At 50.3% G+C, this 20,432-nt stretch overlaps 6 protein-coding genes across 6 annotated transcripts; 3 read left to right on the forward strand and 3 right to left on the reverse strand.

Annotated features, from left to right (window-relative positions):
* Positions 1-2,272: 2,272 nt before the first annotated feature.
* On the reverse strand, positions 2,273-3,985 carry FPRO_11761 (uncharacterized protein; the record flags this gene model as incomplete). Its single annotated transcript, XM_031221272.1, has 1 exon — positions 2,273-3,985. The coding sequence occupies one exon, from the start codon at positions 3,983-3,985 to the stop codon at positions 2,273-2,275; it is 1,713 nt and encodes a 570-aa protein (XP_031086847.1).
* Positions 3,986-9,763: 5,778 nt separating this feature from the next.
* Positions 9,764-10,408, forward strand: FPRO_11762 (uncharacterized protein; the record flags this gene model as incomplete). The annotated part of the gene is made up of 2 exons (XM_031221273.1): positions 9,764-10,052; positions 10,314-10,408. 2 exons carry the CDS (start codon positions 9,764-9,766, stop codon positions 10,406-10,408), a joined length of 384 nt encoding a protein of 127 aa, XP_031086848.1.
* A 169-nt stretch (positions 10,409-10,577) lies between these two features.
* FPRO_11763 (related to phosphoesterases) lies at positions 10,578-11,831 on the reverse strand (the record flags this gene model as incomplete). Its single annotated transcript, XM_031221274.1, has 3 exons — positions 10,578-11,524; positions 11,574-11,634; positions 11,700-11,831. 3 exons carry the CDS (start codon positions 11,829-11,831, stop codon positions 10,578-10,580), a joined length of 1,140 nt encoding a protein of 379 aa, XP_031086849.1.
* Positions 11,832-14,282: 2,451 nt separating this feature from the next.
* FPRO_11764 (uncharacterized protein) lies at positions 14,283-15,991 on the forward strand (the record flags this gene model as incomplete). The annotated part of the gene is made up of 2 exons (XM_031221275.1): positions 14,283-14,378; positions 14,456-15,991. The coding sequence occupies 2 exons, from the start codon at positions 14,283-14,285 to the stop codon at positions 15,989-15,991; spliced, it is 1,632 nt and encodes a 543-aa protein (XP_031086850.1).
* A 1,303-nt stretch (positions 15,992-17,294) lies between these two features.
* Positions 17,295-18,833, forward strand: FPRO_11765 (uncharacterized protein; the record flags this gene model as incomplete). Its single annotated transcript, XM_031221276.1, has 5 exons — positions 17,295-17,350; positions 17,401-17,760; positions 17,813-17,891; positions 17,942-18,113; positions 18,160-18,833. The coding sequence occupies 5 exons, from the start codon at positions 17,295-17,297 to the stop codon at positions 18,831-18,833; spliced, it is 1,341 nt and encodes a 446-aa protein (XP_031086851.1).
* Positions 18,834-18,901: 68 nt separating this feature from the next.
* FPRO_11766 (uncharacterized protein) lies at positions 18,902-19,861 on the reverse strand (the record flags this gene model as incomplete). The annotated part of the gene is made up of 5 exons (XM_031221277.1): positions 18,902-19,113; positions 19,164-19,331; positions 19,379-19,436; positions 19,488-19,709; positions 19,760-19,861. 5 exons carry the CDS (start codon positions 19,859-19,861, stop codon positions 18,902-18,904), a joined length of 762 nt encoding a protein of 253 aa, XP_031086852.1.
* Positions 19,862-20,432: the final 571 nt, after the last annotated feature.

The raw sequence follows: 20,432 nt of genomic DNA on the forward strand, positions 1-20,432 counted from the left end.
CTCATGCGCATTCGTCAACTTGTGAAAAGTAGCCGCCATTATGATGTGTACGATCCGCATGTTGAGCTTGGGCACGGCTTCGTGCACGACAAGTTGCGTTTGCTGATATTCTAGATACATCACCAATGCACAACTGTATATGCACTCTAAACTTGTTTTACCTAAATACCCCCAGTACTCAATTAGAGTCTTGAATCATTACGAGCCGAGTTTTATTGTCACTCGAGAGGCATTTGCCTCTCCTAAAGCTAACGCTGAGTCAACTTCAGTCATTTGACATCGCGACAGTGTCAATCACAATCCTTTCTCCCAAATAAGTAAGGGTTCAGGTCTATATACTAGATAAGCAATCACTTGCACTGAATACTCGTAGCTCTAATGCAAAGGTAACAGCCTCTTCCTCGGTGTACCTGTCCATTCGCCTGATGTCTCGTTGCCACAGATAGCCAACCTCAACTCGCTCGACACCCTGATCAGGCATCACAACATCGCTAGAGATGCCGATCCAGCCATGGTTTTACAATATCTCAATCATATAGGCCCTCATCTTCCCATACCAGGCATCAGTTTCACAACGCTTCCCGTTACTGCCTCGTCATCTTCCGCAATGACACTCTCTCCGGTCATTCTCTCAGGGAAGTAAACGGAACGACACCAGAGTAGAAGCCAATTATGACATAGTCAGCGGTGATTTGCAGTCCTGATACCACAGCCCCCTCATCAATGCGTCTCTCGTCCACCGGATGCCTCCGCGGCACCGTTATCCAGCTTTATCCTGTCAAACAACTTTCTTGGGCATACCTACATCATCGGGACTCGAGACTCGGCGTGCCATTTCGATACTTTTGTTTTACTCCAAGTACGTCTCCCCTCGATCCATGTACCAGACTCAAAATAGATCCCGTCGACGCTTTATCACTCAGGGATATCTCCCCAGAGAGGTTCTCTCCCGTCAAGGTCTCGGCAAGCAAACGCGATCCCGCCTCAACTGCATTTTTTTCCACGAATATCTATCCCCGATGCATACATTTGCTTGGGTCAAGTACCCGCATCTGTTACTGAGGTAGATTGGTGGGGTATTGTTCGGATACTGGCCGCCTCGACGGGAACAATAGCTCTCACCGACGCCCCATTGCAGCTCAGGACGTTTGACATATGACTCAACATGCGGCCTGATGTATCGGATCTCGCCCGTTCAAGCTGGTGGCGATATCACAAACAGTCAATCATTACCGTTAATTAATTCACGGCACGGAAATGCTGTCAGCTTGTGCCCCTACTTGTAAGTCGCCACTGTGAGTCTGAGGACTTCACATGTCTCAACTCAGCCAAAAGGCTGTCAGAGGCGGCGGGTAATGTGTGCATAATGATTGGGTCGACAATGCTACCAATAGCTTTGCATTGGTGGATCATTTCATGGCTATAGGTTAGGTTGAAGACAAGGCTTGACTTATGAGAAGTCGTCATGAGACGTGGTTTGCGTCCATGGATGGGGTTATTTGCTCCAAAGGTCAAGCAAGGCTGGGTGCCAGAAATCCCGGTCTGAGTTTAAATGAATCCAATGAAGTGAACAATGTATTTCAACATGATATTCATTATGTACAACCCAGTTTCAGATCTCTAGAATCCTTGCTCTCATGAGGCTTGGTTCAAGGTCACATTCACGTCAAGCTATAAGGAACATCAAAGTGTGAGGCGAATTAGCTTCATTTCTAACCAAGCCAGGCCATGTATCAGCCTGCCTCATCTCTATCTGCTGTGTCTCGTTCAGACCGAGTAACTGAGAATCCAGAGCGAGTGTGGTATCCCCAACGCCGATGATGATATGTAAAAAAAAAGAAAATACTGAGAGCCATCCCTTCCGATGCCATGCATGTCGCACTCCAAACGACGTACAATGATTTGGCCCTGAGGTCACAAAGACCACACGGCGACAAAGCCAAGAACACACAGTCTATTATGCAAACTTGGGTTTCCACTGTGATCCTAATCCCTTCCAGATGCCAGGAGCTAATGGTAAGAGCAAACAACAAAAACATCCACACTGCCCATCACGCCGTTCATCCCGCATCCCGAACCGCCTTTCTGCGATCGAGGTAAATTTCGTATTTCATAAGACATGTTTCGTTTCGTCAGGTGTATGAAACAATAGAACAACAAATATCAATGCCAAGGCTGAGAGGATAAATAAAACCAGATATGGTGGAATACATGCGTCAAACGCCGTGAAATAAAGTCCGAGTGCGATCCACTGAGAGGTCGACTTAGCTGTCTAGGCAGCATAGGCTTCGTTACGGTATGGGTACTCGCTAAATTGCACATCGCCGTAACTTGAAGTCTTGACCTTCGAGGGGTAGTAGCCACCAGAGTAGCTAGCATCGCGAGAAGGCATAGAGGGACGCTCAACAATGCGAATACCGGGTTGGCTGGGGTAATATGCGTAAGCTTCCTCGGCTGGGGTGGCGCGTGAGTATGAGTTTTGTAGCGTTGTACGGCCTCCTTCATTAACTCGGTACTGCATCACATGTTCGCCACGCGACTCAGGAGAGCGGTGCTTCTTGCTGCTGCGGTGAGATTTACGTTCGCGTCGGTAACGTTCATACTCATCCTCGTCGTCACTCTCAGGGACCTGAGCTTGCATCCTTGTGCGGCCACGGCCGCGGAGGTCGGGTTCAGGATATGCGCCACTGAAGGTTTGAGCTCGAGAGATGCCTGGGACGTGACGACTGTAACCCTCATTGGGCATAGTATTCGTCCGTCTGGGAGGAGATGTGGTGGGTACGCCAGTAGCTGTGGCTGACTTTTGCATATGAGGACGAGCAGTAGGAGGAGTGGCCTCGATAGGATCATCGACAACCTCAGGCTTGTAAGCCTTCTCGCCGGTGGATCCGCGTCTAGGTTTGGCGGATGATCGACGGGCATCGTCATCATCAGCCGGAGCTGCGAAAGGAGAGCCGACTGGAGGGGGAGTAGGAGCGGGAGGTTGCACCATGTGTCGAGAAGCGTATGAGCCTTTACTTCTAGAGGCCTGGATGTAGTTAAGTGCAGCGTTGGTCTTATCCTGGTATTCCACGGGAATGGGTGGCGGGTGCATTGAGCTTGTCGTGGGAGGGGCCTCCTCACGATGTGATGATCGATCACGCTCGCGTCGCTCATCGTGCTTCTTGCTGGACTTCTTCTTCTCAGACTTTGATGAGATGGGCTCGCCATCGAAGGTCTCAATGTAAGGCTGCTTATGTCGCTTCTTCTCCTCAGTATCTCGCTTGCGAGACTTATCGCGGCTCTTCTTCTCGGCACGTCGCGCTTCCTTCTCGGCCTCCTTGTTCTCCTTCTCAGCACGGCGAATGGCTTCGTCGGCTCTTCGTCGTCGCTCACGCTCACGCTCCTTCTCACGAAGTTCTCGAGCATACTCCTTCTCTCGCGCTCGTTCCAATTCTTTCTCCCTCTCCCTCTCTTCGCGCTTTGTAGTCTTATCTTGATAAGACTTTTCCCTTCTCACAGTTCGAACTCCCTCGAAGATATCAGCAGCGCGAGGATGCTCATCCTCGTAAGAACGAGAATAAGAGGAATAACCTCTGACGGGCGATGGCTGGCGGTCCGTCTTGTGTGTGCGGTCATTAGTGCGAATTTCGTATTTATATGTTGTAGATGTAGGCGTAGGTCGACTTGATGAGGGGCTCGCGGTGGCTGAAGCAGAAGGGCGAGTTGATGCGCTCGCAGCAGCCTTTGCCCGCATCTGCTCGCGGAGTTCTGCTAACCGGGCCTGATCATCATAGCGTTTTCGTGCCTTTTCATCGGCCAATAATTCGTAGGCGGTCTGAACCCTTTGGAACTCGTCCTGCTTCTGAGCCTTTAATGTTGGGTCTTGAACCTTATCGGGGTGGCACTTGAGAACGAGCTTTCGGTGCGCAGATCGAATCTCGGGCAGTTGCGCATCCTTGGCAACACCCAAGATTTCGTAAGGGTCAGGAGTTGATGTAGACATGTTGGGCGAATTGCTTTCAACTACCGGTTGGGCTGAAGTCGGGTATATAGGTTAACAAATGGTAATCGTGAGGCTGTTATTGCATCGATCCGAAGGTCGTCGGAAGGGCGAGGCTTTGGCGGATCTTGGTGAGGCTGTCAAGGGATAAGGCAGGGCTGGATGGCTTTATGTATATTAGGCCAAGTTTGGAATTCTCCGGATTGGTGTTGTTGTCCAGCGATAGGAGGCGGTCGCAGGATAGGTGGTCTGGGCTTTGGGGGCGGTGTTGGTGTTGGTGTATTTGTGAGTCTCGTCGCCAGAGCAAGGTGAGTGGGTGCTCGGATTTGCAGGGTACCGTAGAGCCAGGCAGAAACTTGTACTCTATACTTGCAAGTGCAGTACTGGATCAAACGAATGACCAGAGTTGGCAGGCGAGGGGGAAAAGAAAAGGAAGAATTTATTTACGTGAGCAGCCGGCTGCTGAACACGAGAGAAAGTGACGATGTGAGTACTTGGTGGTGTTGTTTGGTTGTTCACGTCCACAGTGGAACAGAGGAACAATGCGGGAGAAGGAGACCAGCAGTCGTTGGGGTATTGACTATTGAAGAACAAGAGCCAGATGAGGTCACGGGCAAAAGCGTGGCTAGCGACAGGGGAGAGTGATTCGTTGGTACAAGGGTCGATAGTGAGAGGACGGCGGACAGAGAGACTAGAGTTGACGATCAGACGCCAGGTAGTAGGGGGTCCACGACTGGCTTGCTGGAGGGTCGCCTTTGGTTTTTGGGGGTGCCGGTCAGAGCGGTCCACCTGTGTCGTCTGGTGGTGCGTGGTCCTGAGCTGCTGCTAGTGGTCGCTGCTGGTCCAAGGTGGTCCCCTGAGGGGTGCTGTAGAGTGTAAGCGGCCGTAGATGCGTAGGTAGGTACTTGTTAGTCCCTCTTTGAGATGGAGTCGGTCCCGTCGTGGTCTGGTCTCGCTGTGGTGGAGTTTGTGAGCCGTGACTTGGTTATGGGACTCGAAGAGTCACTTGGCCTGATGAATTTGACTGAAATACTCTGAATAGCTTGGTTTTAAAAAAGAGTCAATCAGACAAGTTGAAGTCTACTAATCAAGACAAATGGATTGACTCGCGAGGCGTGTATTTGTAACGAGGTGGTTGGGTGTTTTCTAAGCTGTAACTGGAAGTACCTCTTCTGTGCCAAGAACTTCCTGCCTGAGGTTCCTGTTTGAGCAACGATGGTACGTATCTCTTGGTGGAGTGAGCAGAATCGAGTTGCGATGGAAGATTGGAAAACAATTGGGTGAGGGGATTCCGTCCCTTGCTCCAAAAGGCAAAGAATCAGGAACGTGGCGAGTTGATTTTACTTTAATTGTGATTCTAAAGCCCGTAAAGAGACTTGAAAGAGACTTCAGGAGTTTAAAACTCGCCCCCTTAGCCCCCTTTCGAGAACGCGGCGATGGCGATTTATCATGAGCTGACTAGCTTCTCCAAGTGAACTGACACGCCGGAGCGAGATGCTTGGTAAGGGATTTCTCTCTGCAATGCGGCCTCGGGCGAATAGCGTAGCGTAGCAGCGATGGAGAATCCTGCTAGAAAAGCCGGCAATGGAAGGGCATCGAATGCCTCTGAGAGTCCCAGTCCCGGTCCAGCCAAGAGCAGACGGGAATTGCTGGCAGCCCGCACGTATACCGGGTTAGTGAGAGGTCCGCCGGCCGTTAGTGGTCAATTGTACGGCCTCCTAGGGCCCCTTTGCACTGAAATGGCTCGCTGGCAGACCTGATTCAATGACAAGTGGGCTTGTGGCGCGGTTTGCAAGAGGTACGCGGTCTTACGAGTCGAGACACGTCGAGGTACATGCATCTCAGTGGCGAGGTCTACGGAGCTAAGTGTACCAGGTATGGTGAGTCAGGTTATCGCTCAAGTACCGCGTCACTGTTTCGCTGCGTGAAATGGCTGAGAAATCGGCCGCGGAGCGCGATGAATCAGTGTGAGCCGAAGAACGAATAACGGATTGAGCATGATTATGATCATCTTCTCAAGGATGCAGGGTCAGATTCGGTGTCGGATTTTAGATCAATCAATTACAGGATTTGAGTAATCTCCATGTCCGAAAGAATCCATCCGTAGTTCCCCTTGAATAATCAATCAATCAGTCTTAGTAGAAGGCGATTCCGTGGTGGTGTACGAAAATTCGGTACCTGATTTTTCGGTTGCACAAAGCTTCCAACAAAGGTACCTCTTTAATCGAAGTGGCTGGTAGTGGCGAGTAAGACCCTTCAATTGAATCAATCTCTTCAGATCCAAGGTGTATCTACTACCTCGGAGCCCGCGGTAACTGATGAAAGCTGATGAATAGCTTGTGCGAACGTCGTAAGAATGAGCCACAATGTTCATGTATGATGAGGTGAGGCATCCGATGCTCCGGGTCTCACCAGATCATCCATCCATCTTCAATTCAGGGTCCGAGTGGAGATGTCACTACAAAGTTGGCTCGTTCATTGCTCAATCCGACGACTCCGTAAACTTTCTTTGTCTGTAAGTATCAGCCCAGGAACATCCTGACAATGCAATCGGCCCAGCAAAAGCAACATCGGTTCCCATGATACGCCTCAGGCGTTCATCAACCCCCGTGATGAAACGGGTCCTCTAACTGCAGACGACGGACGGTCATCACGGATCCCGATCGGTAGCTGAAAGATGCCCAGCGGGAGGGGAACGGAAGCGGGAGGGAGCGGGACGAAGCCAGAGGCGGTGAGGCTGATGACTGGCGTGTCGTCTCTAATTTAGCAACCAAAAGCTGTATCTAAGCCAGCTGAAGAGCTTACACGAGGCGGTGCTGAGCGAGAACGATGGTTTCTATTTCAGCATTTGAAGCGAGGCTGAATACCTAATGATTGAAAACTATCTCCATGAGGCTAAGCAGAGTAGGGTAGAATGGACCGATGCTAGGGCAAACTCGACACCAAAGTGAAGCTACTTTGTGTATTGGAGCCTCTCTCAGATTGGACGACCAAAATGCAAACATACATAGCCCAAACAACGACCTATCACTTTTCAACAGTCGATAAGTTCTCTCACCCCATCTCATTGGATCACCAACATCTATGGGCTGACTGGCTTGCTCCTCGTTGGGCTGAACACCGCTGAGGCCATCTGGGCATGAATTGCAAGACAGCATCATGCCTGCACCGAGAACGATGGCATGAAGTGCAAATGATTCCCCCACCACGAGAACAAAAACTTAGATCGTCGATCAATTACTCGGTGTGTAGAGCTCCAGGGATCGACGTCCTGAGCTCTCAACAGCTCTGGAGCTAAGAACAAGCCAAGCTCCCTAGCTGTGCCCTGGTGATATTCGGAGAATACATGCGGCGGTCAATTGCTTCAAGAAACTTGCATGTAATCACTATAGCGACAGCATCCCATGAGCTTTTTAGCTTGATGCTCAGCTCGCTTGATCAAACGATGCAGCTAGAAGCTCCAGCAAGGTACGGAGACCATCTCCACGATGGGTTTGTAATTCTGGTAGCGCGCGATTCTATTCATCAATCTAGTGCAATAGGCGACCTGCTGCAGCAGACATCCCTGAATAGAGACCCCTTGTGGTGCCGGATAGTGATAGTGGGCGCAGGCCATGGCATCACGAGGCCTGCATTTCCAAGTTGCACGACGTTCTTAGAATCTCGCTTCACCCTGCAGCCCGCTCTCTGTGGATACAGAATCTCGTTGCTATGGCTTTTTGATCAATGTCCTGGAGGCTCATGATAATAAACAATGATGAATTCGAGAGCGAGATATTCGGTGAAGGGTTAAGAAACGCTGAGAGATGCCTCCACAGTGAGATACCCCCACGATGAGCAAACCACGGGTGAAGCGCATGTGGAGTGATAGCTTTATGAACAGTATCATGATGCGGATGCTACACCGGCCAGACACACGAGCATTCCTGCAGAAGGCTTCTCTATGGTCTCCTCATCCGATAGGAGATGGACCTGCAGAGAGGTAGTGGACACAAGCTGACAAAGACCAATAAACCAGAGAGGAAATGTCCAAAGATGGTGGTGAGGGGCATTCTGTTTCTCTGCATGACACCATCCAAGAGAAGACTCGAGTCCTACGGTGCTGCAGAATCCATCACATCCCGCCTATATTTTCCCACTCATAAGCGCCTGTGTGACGAGCTGTGATGAGTGAACGAACCACAAATCACCTTGTTTCCACTACAAAAGTTAATGATGTTCTTTCCATTCCCGATGAACGATCAAATAGTCAGATGCTCCCCCAGATCAGAGACTCGTGGTCATCAGCGTCATGGCCCAGAAGCCGTTGGGCTGAACAAGGACAGAAAAAGAAGGCCTGATGTCTCGTACGTGATTGGATAGTTCTCCCCCATCTCGGGAGAGGGCGGGGCCGCCAACGGGCTCTGCATCTGATCACATCTCTGTGATACGCCGACCAATCAAGATAAGCATCTCTGTCTCTGAATGAGGGCTTTTTCCCAAATGGACTGTTCAGCTCTAGGCTAAATCACACATTCCTCCATATGTCAGTAAGATCAGGATCAGCTCAGCACGCGTAAGACTCTCCAGGCCTCCGTATCAGGCCAGGTTACAGCCGGGCATCTGAACAAACAGAAGACCAACCTGGGGAAAGACAAAGCCAACCCAGGGCCACCGCCAGAACGAGCGAAAGTCAGGGAAGATCATCGACAGTTTTGTCCAGGGGGTTGCTTCCCAACTGAGTAAGGAGCGTGGAGGGTGCACGTCTCTGATAGGTATAGCAGACGGCAACGATTGATAGAGGACCCTCCTCACGAGAGCTATCTAGCCGTCTCGAGGCAAGGCCGGTGCTTGAATCTGATCGCAGCATGTGGCTTTTGGGGATCACAGGCCCGGGCTTCTAGGCTTATCCCTGGGATGAAGCGCCAAAGTACCTCTTTGCGGCTGCTTACTGCGTAGAGCTACAAGCTGAGTGAGAGATGAAACCTGAGTGGCAGCAAGGTTCTAGAAGAGTTCTGCCTCTGAAGCTTCAGAGAATACAAACATTGAATTCCCGTTCCACGACAGTCATTTGCGAGACACGCCGTCGTTCTCGTCTCTCAAGCGCAATGACATACAAGACGTACCACGATCATACGGTTGACGTTAGGGCCAGAAAATCCAAGCGTGTGGCCCGGCACGAGTTCCTTGACGTTGTTCGGTAGCTTGCGATGGAGGGCAAGGCACCACGTGGGTGTGCTCTTTACCAGACGTCAAATTCTTGGATCCGGCTTTTTTTGTTGTGTCAAGATCAGGTTTCCAAGTTTTGAAGAGACAAAGCTGGATCATTGACGATATCCACCATGTGAGCCCAAGAATGTTCTACATAGTATACCTTAGTTATTGTAAACTTGATCCATCTGGCACCAACTCTACAGCTCGATCGATACCGATACCCTTTGGCGATCCCGCGATTGGCGATGTCATGACCCCTCGCACGCGTCTAGTTAATGACCTCCCAAACTCCAGGGAACATCCCGCCTGCACCCGCGTCGGTCAAATGCCTCAAGGGCCTGTACCGGGACAGATCATCGTCTGCCATGTTTTAAATTCTTTTGCTTCTTCCCGAGCGGTAAACGCGGGGTTGAACTACCGTACCTGATCTAGCTCTTGTAAAGTCTTCAGGCTTCAGGCTCAAAAGAGACAAGAATGCTTGGCTTCGCCGCTCCCAAGATAGAAAAAACACGAGGCTCCCAAGCCACGCTATTGGGCTGAGGGTATCACGACAAAGACTGGCGGTGAGCAGGAATGAAATGTGAGGATATGGCGCCCCTCTTGGCGGAGCCCTGTTGGCTCCCTGCAGCATCAGGCTCAATTGGTTTGTTTGTTTGGATTGGATCCCTTTTTGATTCTGTAACTCGGACGACCATGATTGAGCAAGGAGAGGTTTTGACTGATGTCAATGCTATAGGCACGCGGAGGATTATCGTTGGACTGGTCTTGTTTCATGTCCCAAGGGATGAGATTTCTTTGTCTCCTTGGCGTCTCAATGGGAGGGGAATGGCTTCACCGCAAGATCCAGTAGATGCCAGCTTTAGCATTGGTGGGAAAGGTACGTGACTGGCTCATGCGATTGATCATCCCCTGATGTTGGGGACCTGTTCCTTGAAGTCTGAGAGTTGATCGTGGGCCTCAGCTCAAGTCTAGGGTAGCCATCTAAAGACGAGTCACTACATGGCAAATACATGACGCGACATCGTAATACATTGATGAGAACAAGGTTTTAATTCGATTGAAGATTCAATTAGCTCTCACTCCTCCGCACCTCGAACAACCATTGGGACCACGTTCATGTACTACGACTGCATTACAGTTCATCCGTTGGATCCGACTACGACTCCAAGCTACCCAATGTTGGTTCACGACGAATACCACCATATCGATCAATTGCATCCCGATCCAGCATAATGCAGATGGTGCGTCACAGCGTAGTAAACATATCAGTAGCCCACAACCGTCTGCAATAAACTTATCAAGAAAGCTCTCGCTTCGTCTTTCTTTGAGGCCATCTCTCTTTTCCCAACACGGTTCGTTGGGCATCAACACGAGCCTGAGTCTAGGGTAAGCGGGGAGCGAATCACGGGGCTTCGATATGGCTCTCGTCCTCCCAGATGGGGAGATCTAGGTCTACTACGATGGGCTTATTGAACTGTTTCCCTCCTATGTGGGGATATCGACTCTTCATGATCGCTGCGTTCACCACACACGTCTCTCGACGACCCATCCTCCCAGCGAGAGCTTCCTGGTCGCTCCGTGGTGAGGCGGGATCCCCTCCCAATCCGATAGTGCCATGAGAGGCGTGTATATCTGCTGAGCCAGATCCGAAGTTGTATAGAGAGCTTTCTGCTGAGTCAACGAAATGACGGACGTCCGTTACGTCAGGCTCTCTCATACTTGACCCATATCGACCTGGATGGGAGCCATCGTTAGCAAGAGACGGGGCCTTCTTCCCAGTCAGATCTATGAGGCAGGTTTTGTTATTGCATTCGCCAGGGTCTTGCCAGCGTACGACACTCTCTTCTTGATAGGCGACATTTCGACAACTGAGATCCCACCTCACTCTCTCAGCACCTCTTCCGTCATGAATGTGGCCACAGACAGCAAGCTGTGGTCTCACTCGCCAAAGCGCCTGTCGAAGAGCTTCACAGCCAGTAGCGCGACGCTCATCAGTCTCATCGCAATGCGTCCTTGCAGGCGTGTGCGTCACCACAATATCTGCATCAAGTGGTATGGACTGCCAAAGCGACGTCAGATCTGACCAGTGGCTGGGATTCTGAGGAGCATCGTAGTAAAACGCCCATAACCCGAAACGTGGAGAGAAAGGCGATCCAAAGACTTTGAATTGCGTACGCGGCCCCGATGATGATTTGAGGCGGACAGTGGTTGATTCGTGAGAGAGGTACGTTATCGAAGGCGAAGACGTGAACAGTCGTAGACACTCGTCATGAGACTGCGGATTCTTGTTGTGAAAGTAGAGACCATGCTCAGCGTAGAAATTTGGGTCTAGAGTAAGGTCATGATTTCCTGATGGTCACAGTCAGAGGCTGCTACACTGTCCCATGAGGAGGCATACCAGCGATGACGATTTTGGCCTCAAAGTCCTGCTTTTCCAACCAAGCAACTGTCTTGGCAAGCTGAAAAGAGATCAGCCTCGGTGCTTTGTATGACCATCAGGAGCATATGGGCCAGTACTACAGACCTCTGCGTGACTCCCTCGGTTGGTCAAATCTCCAGCGTGAATGAGAACATCACCCTTTGGGAGCTTGACCTGGCAATTGTGGGTATCTGAGATACACACGATTCTGGTCCTTCTCCTCATGACAGCTGCCATGGCGTCGACGGAAATGGAAATCGTTTACTCCAACGTTGAACTGAACCCAAGGATTTGGTTGACTTTGTCTAAACTCAGGAACCGAAAGTGTAAATGCTAGCGTTTGTGAGTTGTGAGGAATGAGTTTTGATGGAGACCATCAGCCATGCGATTGCGGAGTTGTCTAAGACAAATTCTCGGTCCCATTGAGAAAATGGAAGACAAACCCATGTCAAGTTGTTGAGATTCCAACTGCAGGGGAGATTAGTGTAGCTCCGAGACGGAAGCGTCCGTCCAAAGCACGCTTTGAAGTTTCTTTGTCGTCCCTGAGTTGAATTGAGGTTCAACGTCTCGCTTGTGCCCGGGAATGCGAGGATGATGTGCAGGATGCAGCGCAGATGATGGTGGATCAATGAATGGAGGCTCTCTCTCACTCAACACCAAATCAAGGCTGAAGAGTATTATCGCAGCGGATAACTGTCAACGTCAAAGCACAGACAACGCCGCAGGAATCAACAAGGGATGATGGTGCCAGCAAGGAAAAAGAATGCTACGTAATTTTATCAGTGACGGAGGCTGCGATAATGAACCGAGATGTTGGAGAAACAAGTGCCGTTGAGTTCTGTGGGACCGTGTCAAAAGCAGAGTACAGTGCACAGACAGTGTCCCGCTAATGAGCACTAGAAGCACTAAAAGGACCCTAAATGGCAACCTCTTCACCTTGTGGCGGCCAACTTCTTCCCGTCTCGTTTAAGGTACCTAGGCATTGCTTGTCATTTTCTTGCTTTTATTCTTTGTTCTCTCGCAATGACTTCATCTTTGGGGATTGGACGGAGATTGTGACGTTTGGCAGTTATTGTTGTTTTCGTTGCTTCTTCCCCCCTTGTACTTAATGAGAAACTTAAAGCTTTCACAAGGCATTGATTCGTAGGTGCTAATACATCCCCTGTCAATTCATCGACAGGGCCAGCTGACAACGTTCCATTCCCAGCGCAACGGGCCAGGCTTTTGGAGGGAAGCTAATCTCGGTATCAACTCATTGAGTTAGGAGAGGCCGATTTCTCCCCATATCAGATGAATTATAATAACAAGAGGGCTCGATGATTTGCTGCGAGCGTGTATCCGTGCCTATTTCCAACGTTAAGATTCGTTTGTGGTGCATGATGCGTGACCAAGCAATTCCTTGCTTCACAGGTGAGGAAAAAGCAACAAAAGACCCGGCCTCATCAAATGAGCCCCTGTCGGTGGCTTCCTGAACCCTGGCGCGGCTTATTCTCATCAGGGGAAACGTTGATTTATTCCCCTTCCACTCGCGAGCTTCTCCCTTTTGCCCATTGAGCAATCAGAATGAAACAACCGGCGGCGGCAACTAAGGGGACAGGGCCTAGGAGAGGAAAGAAAACTCAGGACCTTGATCCTGGATGACAAAAAGACTTGGGTAAATTTGCATAAATTCAGGATATCTTTTGCTGAGTTTGTTTTGACACCTTATATGAGGGTTCGGTGTTTTCTTTCTCCCTGAGGCGGGCTTACCGCAGACTGTATGTATGATGGCCTGGGGGCCTTCTATAATTGAACGAATGCTTTTATCTGAGCTTTTCTTTTGTCAATGCTATGGATATCAATGGATGGTCTGTGTTGATTGTACATGAAGCGTGCGTGCGTGGCGTAATCATGTCTCCTCGCTCGTATTGGAGAATGGTTCTAGGCTTGCACCTCTCCAAGTCACCCACAAACAAGCTCTAACCTGCCTCGTAAGAAATGTCTCTCCATCAGTCAAACTCATATCCCATCTGAACCTACTCCGTAGCCACATGAGCTTTCCTTCTTCCTGTCCTTGTCAAATCACAGCTGTATTTCCGTCAAAGCCCACTTAGAGCTCGCTGATTCCGTACAGGGGGCTAATAGGGGATCTAGCCCGGCTGAGGGGCCGTGCAGGCGCAGGTGCAGGCTTCATCCAGGTGCTGCCCGCCAACACAGTGCCAATTCCAATCTGCCAGCCTAACCAACCAGCCCCCCTCATGGAAATCTCCCATGGATCATCTTTCTTTGTCTTCTTGTTCTACCCTCTCTTCTCTGCACAGCTCTCTCGGAGCCCGACGCGCCTTCATCGTCCCAGCCATGATATCTCTGTGACGACGATATCTTGATTGTTGGCTGACCCAAAGTCTATCCCGTTATTCCATCCACCAAAAGTTATCTTAGCGACTTCTCTTCGCCATCTAAACCGCCCCTTTATCACCGGATCCTTCGTTACTTATCCCGACCCGCATACGCACCGCCGCTTGCGTCTATGAACAATACCTCTCCTTTAATCAATAGTTGCTACCTCAAATTCAGGTAGCATTGACAACGACATCATTCCACTTTCGATCATCAACATCTCAGAACAAACGCCGCTTGTTTGCCGCCCTCCACGCATCCTCAAATCTCTTATTTCGAGAGGTCGCGGGCGCCATCAATATGGCCACAATGGCACCCGCTCCGACCTCAACCGAGAACATTACTCCGCCGCGCAGCAGTCATGGTCATTCAGACTCGTGGGGATACAACATGCCCCAGAAGGAGGTACGAAGCACGGGAGTTGCCACATGACGGCCGCTACCCCAATTTTTGTCAGGGCGAGATTGCTGATGATTTGCCAGGATTTTGATAATGACATGAACGCTGGCACGAACCATGACTATCCTCAAAAGAACCATTTTACTACCCAAAATGGTAACTCGAACTCTTACCACTCGGGCATGGACCGAGTTGGCCGAAAAGTGAACTCCCACGATAACCTTTCGAGTGCCAAACTCCACAACTCTGTTGACGGAGCGGGAGCGCGCTACATCAGTGAATCCAAAACTACCCCGGCTTTGAACGGTAACTCTTGGGGACAAACCTTTGGCCCTCAAACTGAAGACGAATACAGCCGCAATGCGGTACCTATCGACCGAGAAGTAGTAGTTGTTGATGAAGGCTCCAAGTGGATTCACCGCGACAAGCTGGCAAGGATAGAGAGTGAAGAGCTTCAAGCTGCTGGCATATTTGTTCCGAGAACCCGCAACCACAGCAAGCAACGACGGGACCGAAGCCGCAGCGCTATGCGCCGTGGTACTGACGCGTCGGAAAATGGCCCTAGATCCCGAAAGAACTCGACAGCTGTCGAAGGACGAAGCCCCGAGATCGCAGGCGAATCGTGGGATTTACGTACTCCAGAAGAGATTGCGGAGGAGGAAAGCAATGCCTATTTCACTTCAAACAGCCACAAAGGAGGCTCTCGCATTCCTGTTGCCAAGGTTAGTCCAGCGCCCATATCTGTTGATCGTTTCGAGCGAGCATCGAGGAAAACGAGCGAGAGCCCCGACGATGAACGGAATTTGACAAATGAAAAGACTCGACCTGGAAGCGCACACATGATGAAGGGATTCGACGCTATGTCGGTCAATAGCAACCACAACAATAGTTTACCCGCACCGAAACGAACCGCCACCGATACTTCGCCCAAGAAGGCCACGACTGGCCCAAGAAAGACGTCTGGTCCCTCCAAGACCGGCACGGCAGCTACGGGACGACCAAAGACGAGGTCTGGCTCTATTGGAAATAGTATCTCGACTCGACCTTCGACCCGATCTGGGGAATTGTCACCAGGAAACAAGGCACCTGAAGGCGATCCCCCGTGGATGATCAACTCGTACAAGCCCGATCCTCGACTCCCTCCTGATCAGCAGCTCCTCCCAACTGTCGCCCGACGCCTACAACAGGAGAAGTGGGAGAAGGAAGGAAAGTTTGGAGATGTCTATGACAAAGATTTCCGACCGCTGAACGACAACGAGTTCGGCAAGCCGGATCAAGCCGATCAGGCAGAGAATTCTGAGGAGACCGACGAGAAGCAACGAGAAGCATCACCACCAGAAGGCGAGTGGCCACTCAAGCTGGAGCCTACAAAGAGTCCAACTCAACGAGCTGGCGGATATTCCACTATGCCCAAGATCTCGGACAAGCCCCAGAACAGCCCACTTCCAAGCCCAAGAACACCTCTTTCTCCCAATGCACCCAATGCACCCCAAGCGCAAGCGCAAGAACAATCGAAGCCGGAACCGTCTACTGAAAGACCAATGCAGCAACACCCGCAACAGCCACAACCTGCTGAAGACGACAGCAAGGGAGGCTGCGGATGCTGTGTGGTCATGTAAAGACTTAGTCTTCACCCAGCCTGTCCATGTTCGATGGAACCACGATATCGAGGATACCCATTCCCTTCCCTACGTGTCTGACAACACTTACGACGTAACGAATTTCCTTTACAATCTGCTTGCATTCAGCCATTGTGTTAAATCGTATCATACCAACTCAGCCTGCTATCTCTTTAGCGACGCAACTGCCATTCCCTTTGTCACAACTTTAGCGACCCGTTCCACCCCATCCGGACCAAAACATAGCGACCTTGTCACCGAGACACCACTTCACTCGCGGAAAGGTCAAGCATTCACCGACCTGACAGGCTCAAGCGGTAGGCTGTCTGTGATCTGGTGATGTGAGAGATACACGTCTTTCCCGGAGTCCTTCAGTATTTGTATTTAATTATCGGCGTTTGAGCTTCTTGTTTTGCGGTTTGATAGTTGAGTGATTTTGCCGTTAAAATGGTACTTCTTGTTATATTCTTGCCAAAGGAGGAGGGACATGAACTGGAGTGGGATGATAGACTTGATGGGCCTTGTGGTGGGCGCTCTGACTGAGTGAGCGAGAGTCAGGGTGATGCTGGCGCGAGTTGGTTCTAGCGACTGGAACCTGCTCAGTTATCTTGTTATTAGAGGTTTTGGAGAGCGAAGTTGAGTGAATCATCAATAACAAGACGTTAAATTATTAGATGCTGTGTCGTGTCTGTGAATGACCTCACGGTCTTATTGTTTCTTTGAGCCTTAAGAGGTATGTGCCAAGAAACCTTGAACGATTGCTCGTCACGATGTTGCAAAGATTGTGTCTGGCATGAAGGTTGAGCATCTCGAGCTGAATATCAGGTATTCCACATCGAAACAAGTTATTCTAACGAGACATCACCCCAATATCACCAAGTTACCCCTCAGCTCTGAAGCTTTTTCGGAAAACCCGGTCTCAAAAAAGCCCACAACGTCATCATTACCTTTTGGCTGTACGCGTTTCAATCGGGAAATCGGCACCTTAAATTTCGCGTGAATTCATGCAGTTCTCATTATTAAAACGAAGAATTATCAGGGAATTGCGTACGGATAACGGCATTCCAGAAACGGGTAATTCGGATCTAATGCGATGCGGTAATGCCCGCGTGTGGAGTTTGGCTTGTTAGTTTGCATCATCGAGATGCTGACGTAGAGAGAGTGTGTGAGCGAGTTCGATCTGGGTTTGGGTATACTATGGGGTATTTATATATAGATCGGGAGATCTCCTGGAACCTTTCTTGGCATTTAGAATTCATTTACATGTTTACACTTGCTTCAGTGCAAGATAGCATCAGTGACAATGGTTCATCAACACGGAGATCATCATAAAATCCCCGCCAAGCACCGGATTCACAAGTAGGACCTACATTCTCAACCACAGCATCGCCGTGTGCTAACAACTACAGACCTGGAGCATGGCTTCCCGCCGACCATCGCGTGCACAGAGAGTACATGCGCCGCGTCACAAAGCACGCCGATGAGAACCCTAAAGAGCTCACCCCCGTTCTCCAAGAGTTCAAGGACTTCATCGAGAAGACGCCCCGCGTGTACATGTACTTCATCCAGATGTTTGAAGAGATCCCCCAGAAACACCCTTATCAGAATGATCCTACTGGAACACCTCAGTTGAGAGACTATGAGCATATGCTGCAGGTGCTCAATCACATTTTTAGCACAGCGCCAGAGTGGACGGATGCGGCGGAGAGTGTGGGCATGGTAGGTGTGCCGCTTTGTGCCATCTTTGACTATCCCATGGGAACGCCTAGGTGAGTTTAATGAGATACGGGATTGAGAGGTGATTGCTGACGAGTGAGATAGTGGTTACGCCGCGTTTTTGGACCCTGACGTGAATCGGATGCTGAAGAAGGTTCTCAACCACTGGGGCAAGTTCCTCCTGGTATGTTGATCCACATGACTTATCGAGAGAGTCATACTGACGACAGATAGACGCCTGAATCTGCCAAGGTTCTTGGAGATCACAAACAAGGCTGGTTCGGCCCAGTAGGCCTGAATGACCTCGTCGAGGTCGCCAACAAGCCCAACAAAACGAACTTCAAGTTTGAGGAGGTCTTTGAGTGTGATCCATCAGCCAAATACTACGGCTTCAAGTCCTGGGATGGTAAGCCAAAAACCTCACCACCATGAACCATAGCTCACATTGGTAGACTTTTTCACTCGCAAGGTTCGCGACAGTGCCCGTCCCGTCGCTTCACCAGATGACGACCTCGTCATCGCCAACTGTTGCGAATCACGCGTCTACAACATCGAACGCGACGTGAAACTTCGCGATCGTTTCTTCGCCAAGGGCCAACCTTACTCTATCCTTGACATGCTGGCTCATGATCCTCTCGCTGAGAAATTCGCCGGCGGAACGATTTACCAAGCCTTCCTGTCCGCCCTCTCCTATCACCGCTGGCACACTCCCGTCTCTGGTAAGGTTGTGCGTGCCTTCGTCCAAGACGGTACGTATTTCAGCGAGCCTCTATTCGAAGGTGTAGGCGAACCTGGATCCACAGAGATCTCGTCAGCGGGATTATCGCAGAGTCAGGGATATCTGAGTGCGTTGGCGACGAGGGCTATCATTCTGATCGAGGCTGATGAGCCGGCAATTGGACTCATTGCGTTCGTTGGTATTGGTATGGATGAGGTTAGTACATGTGAGATTACCGTTAAGGAGGGACAGCACGTCAAGAAAGGGCAGGAGACGGGAATGTTTCACTTTGGAGGCTCGACGCATTGTGTTATCTTCCGCAAGGGTGTCAAAGTTGAAGGATTCCCCGAGGTTGGTAGGGAGGAGAACGTGCCAGTCCGAAGCCAGCTGGCTGTTGTGAAGAAGTAAGATAGTTCCAGATACGTCGGGAGATAGTCAAAACAGAATGTATTACGCTTCATTTATGCTGTCATTATTTATTTCTTCGCATCGTCCTTCATACCAGCCTGAACCCAAGCCTTGGACGCACTAGCCTTAGCCTCAAGCTCTTCCTCACTCAGCTTGGCCAGCTCAAACGCTGTGTGGCGCGTAGGAACATGACGACCAGCCTCGAAACCAGGACGCTCGAGGAGCTTGTAGAGCCACTTCTCAAGGTGGGGAAACTCGGAGAGATCAACGCCAGCCCATTCTGTTGGGTGTTAGAGAACGGTGATGATGCAGGGGAGATGTGAGACTCACTTGCGCTGGAGACCCAGCCCCAGATGGAAATGTCCGCGATGGTGACTTTGTCGCCAACGATGTAGCCGGATTCTGTCTGGGCGAGATGAGTGTCGAGGGTGCGGTAGAGACGACGGGTCTCGTTAGTGTAGCGGTTGATGCCGTACTCAATCTTCTCAGGAGCGTAGCCTGCATATGTCAATATAGTACTATGGAATGGATGAGTGAGAACATACGCTTGAAGTGGTTGGCTTGACCCTGCATGGGACCGAGGCCACCCATCTGCCACATGAGCTGCGAGCTGTTAGCAATGATCTGACTGTACGTACGAATGCGAAAACTCACCCAGCTGGTCATCTCCCAATGCTCAGCAGACCCATGAGGGAACGAAAGCTTGTGATCCTTATCGTAGCGATCAACAAGGTACTGCAACATAGCACCACTCTCAAAAACGCGGATCTGCTTGCCGTCGAGAGTGTCAGTGAGAGCAGGGATGCGACCGTTGGGGTTGATCTTGAGGAACCACTCCTCCTTCTGCTCATTCTCGGTCATCTTGATGGGATACACCTGAGACTGTTAGTGATACTCATAAGTGTGGAGAGTGAGAGATTGAATACCTTGTACTCGAGGTTCAGCTCCTCGAGCAGGATAGAGGGTTTGATGCCATTGGGCGTGTTGGTGGTGTAGAGGGTGATGTCGGTCTTGGTCTTTTGAGCCATTGTGAAGAGTTGTTTTCCCAATTGGGTGATGCGCGATGTCATTAATTGATAGCGTGTAGATACGAGGATTGAGCTTGGATGAGGGGAATGGCACTTTATATGATGATATGAGGTTACAAATACTACATCTGTAGAGCTACGGCATAGTGAGGGGTTCCCTTTTCTGGGGATTGGATGGATTATTCATTGTACAGCTCAATTTGGCTTGGTAATCCGACGTCGGTGGAGGTTGAACCCACATTGGACCAAGGCATATTGCGCGATTGTTACAACAGTCTTTGTAATCAGCCCGTCTCCGAATTCTCCATGGGGAAATACTCCAGTTGTTGCTGTATCGATTGCTTTATTTATGATGTTGAAGGACTATCTCTCTTACTCTGATGATATGAGATTGCCTTAGCTGGCAAATCGTTATCAGCGTCGGCACTTTGAGTGAGCTGTCAGGCCAGGCCGGGGTCATTTGATGTCATTGCTCTGAGCCCCAAGACTGCCCGTTAGGTCTCTCTTTTGATTGGCTGAGGAGGAAGACAACTTTTTCACGGAATTGTGTTCCTGAGCTGCTCACCAGATT

The sequence above is a fragment of the Fusarium proliferatum genome, assembly GCF_900067095.1.
Source record: "Fusarium proliferatum ET1 genome assembly, contig: FPRO_scaffold010, whole genome shotgun sequence".
Taxonomy (NCBI): Eukaryota; Fungi; Ascomycota; class Sordariomycetes; order Hypocreales; family Nectriaceae; genus Fusarium; species Fusarium proliferatum.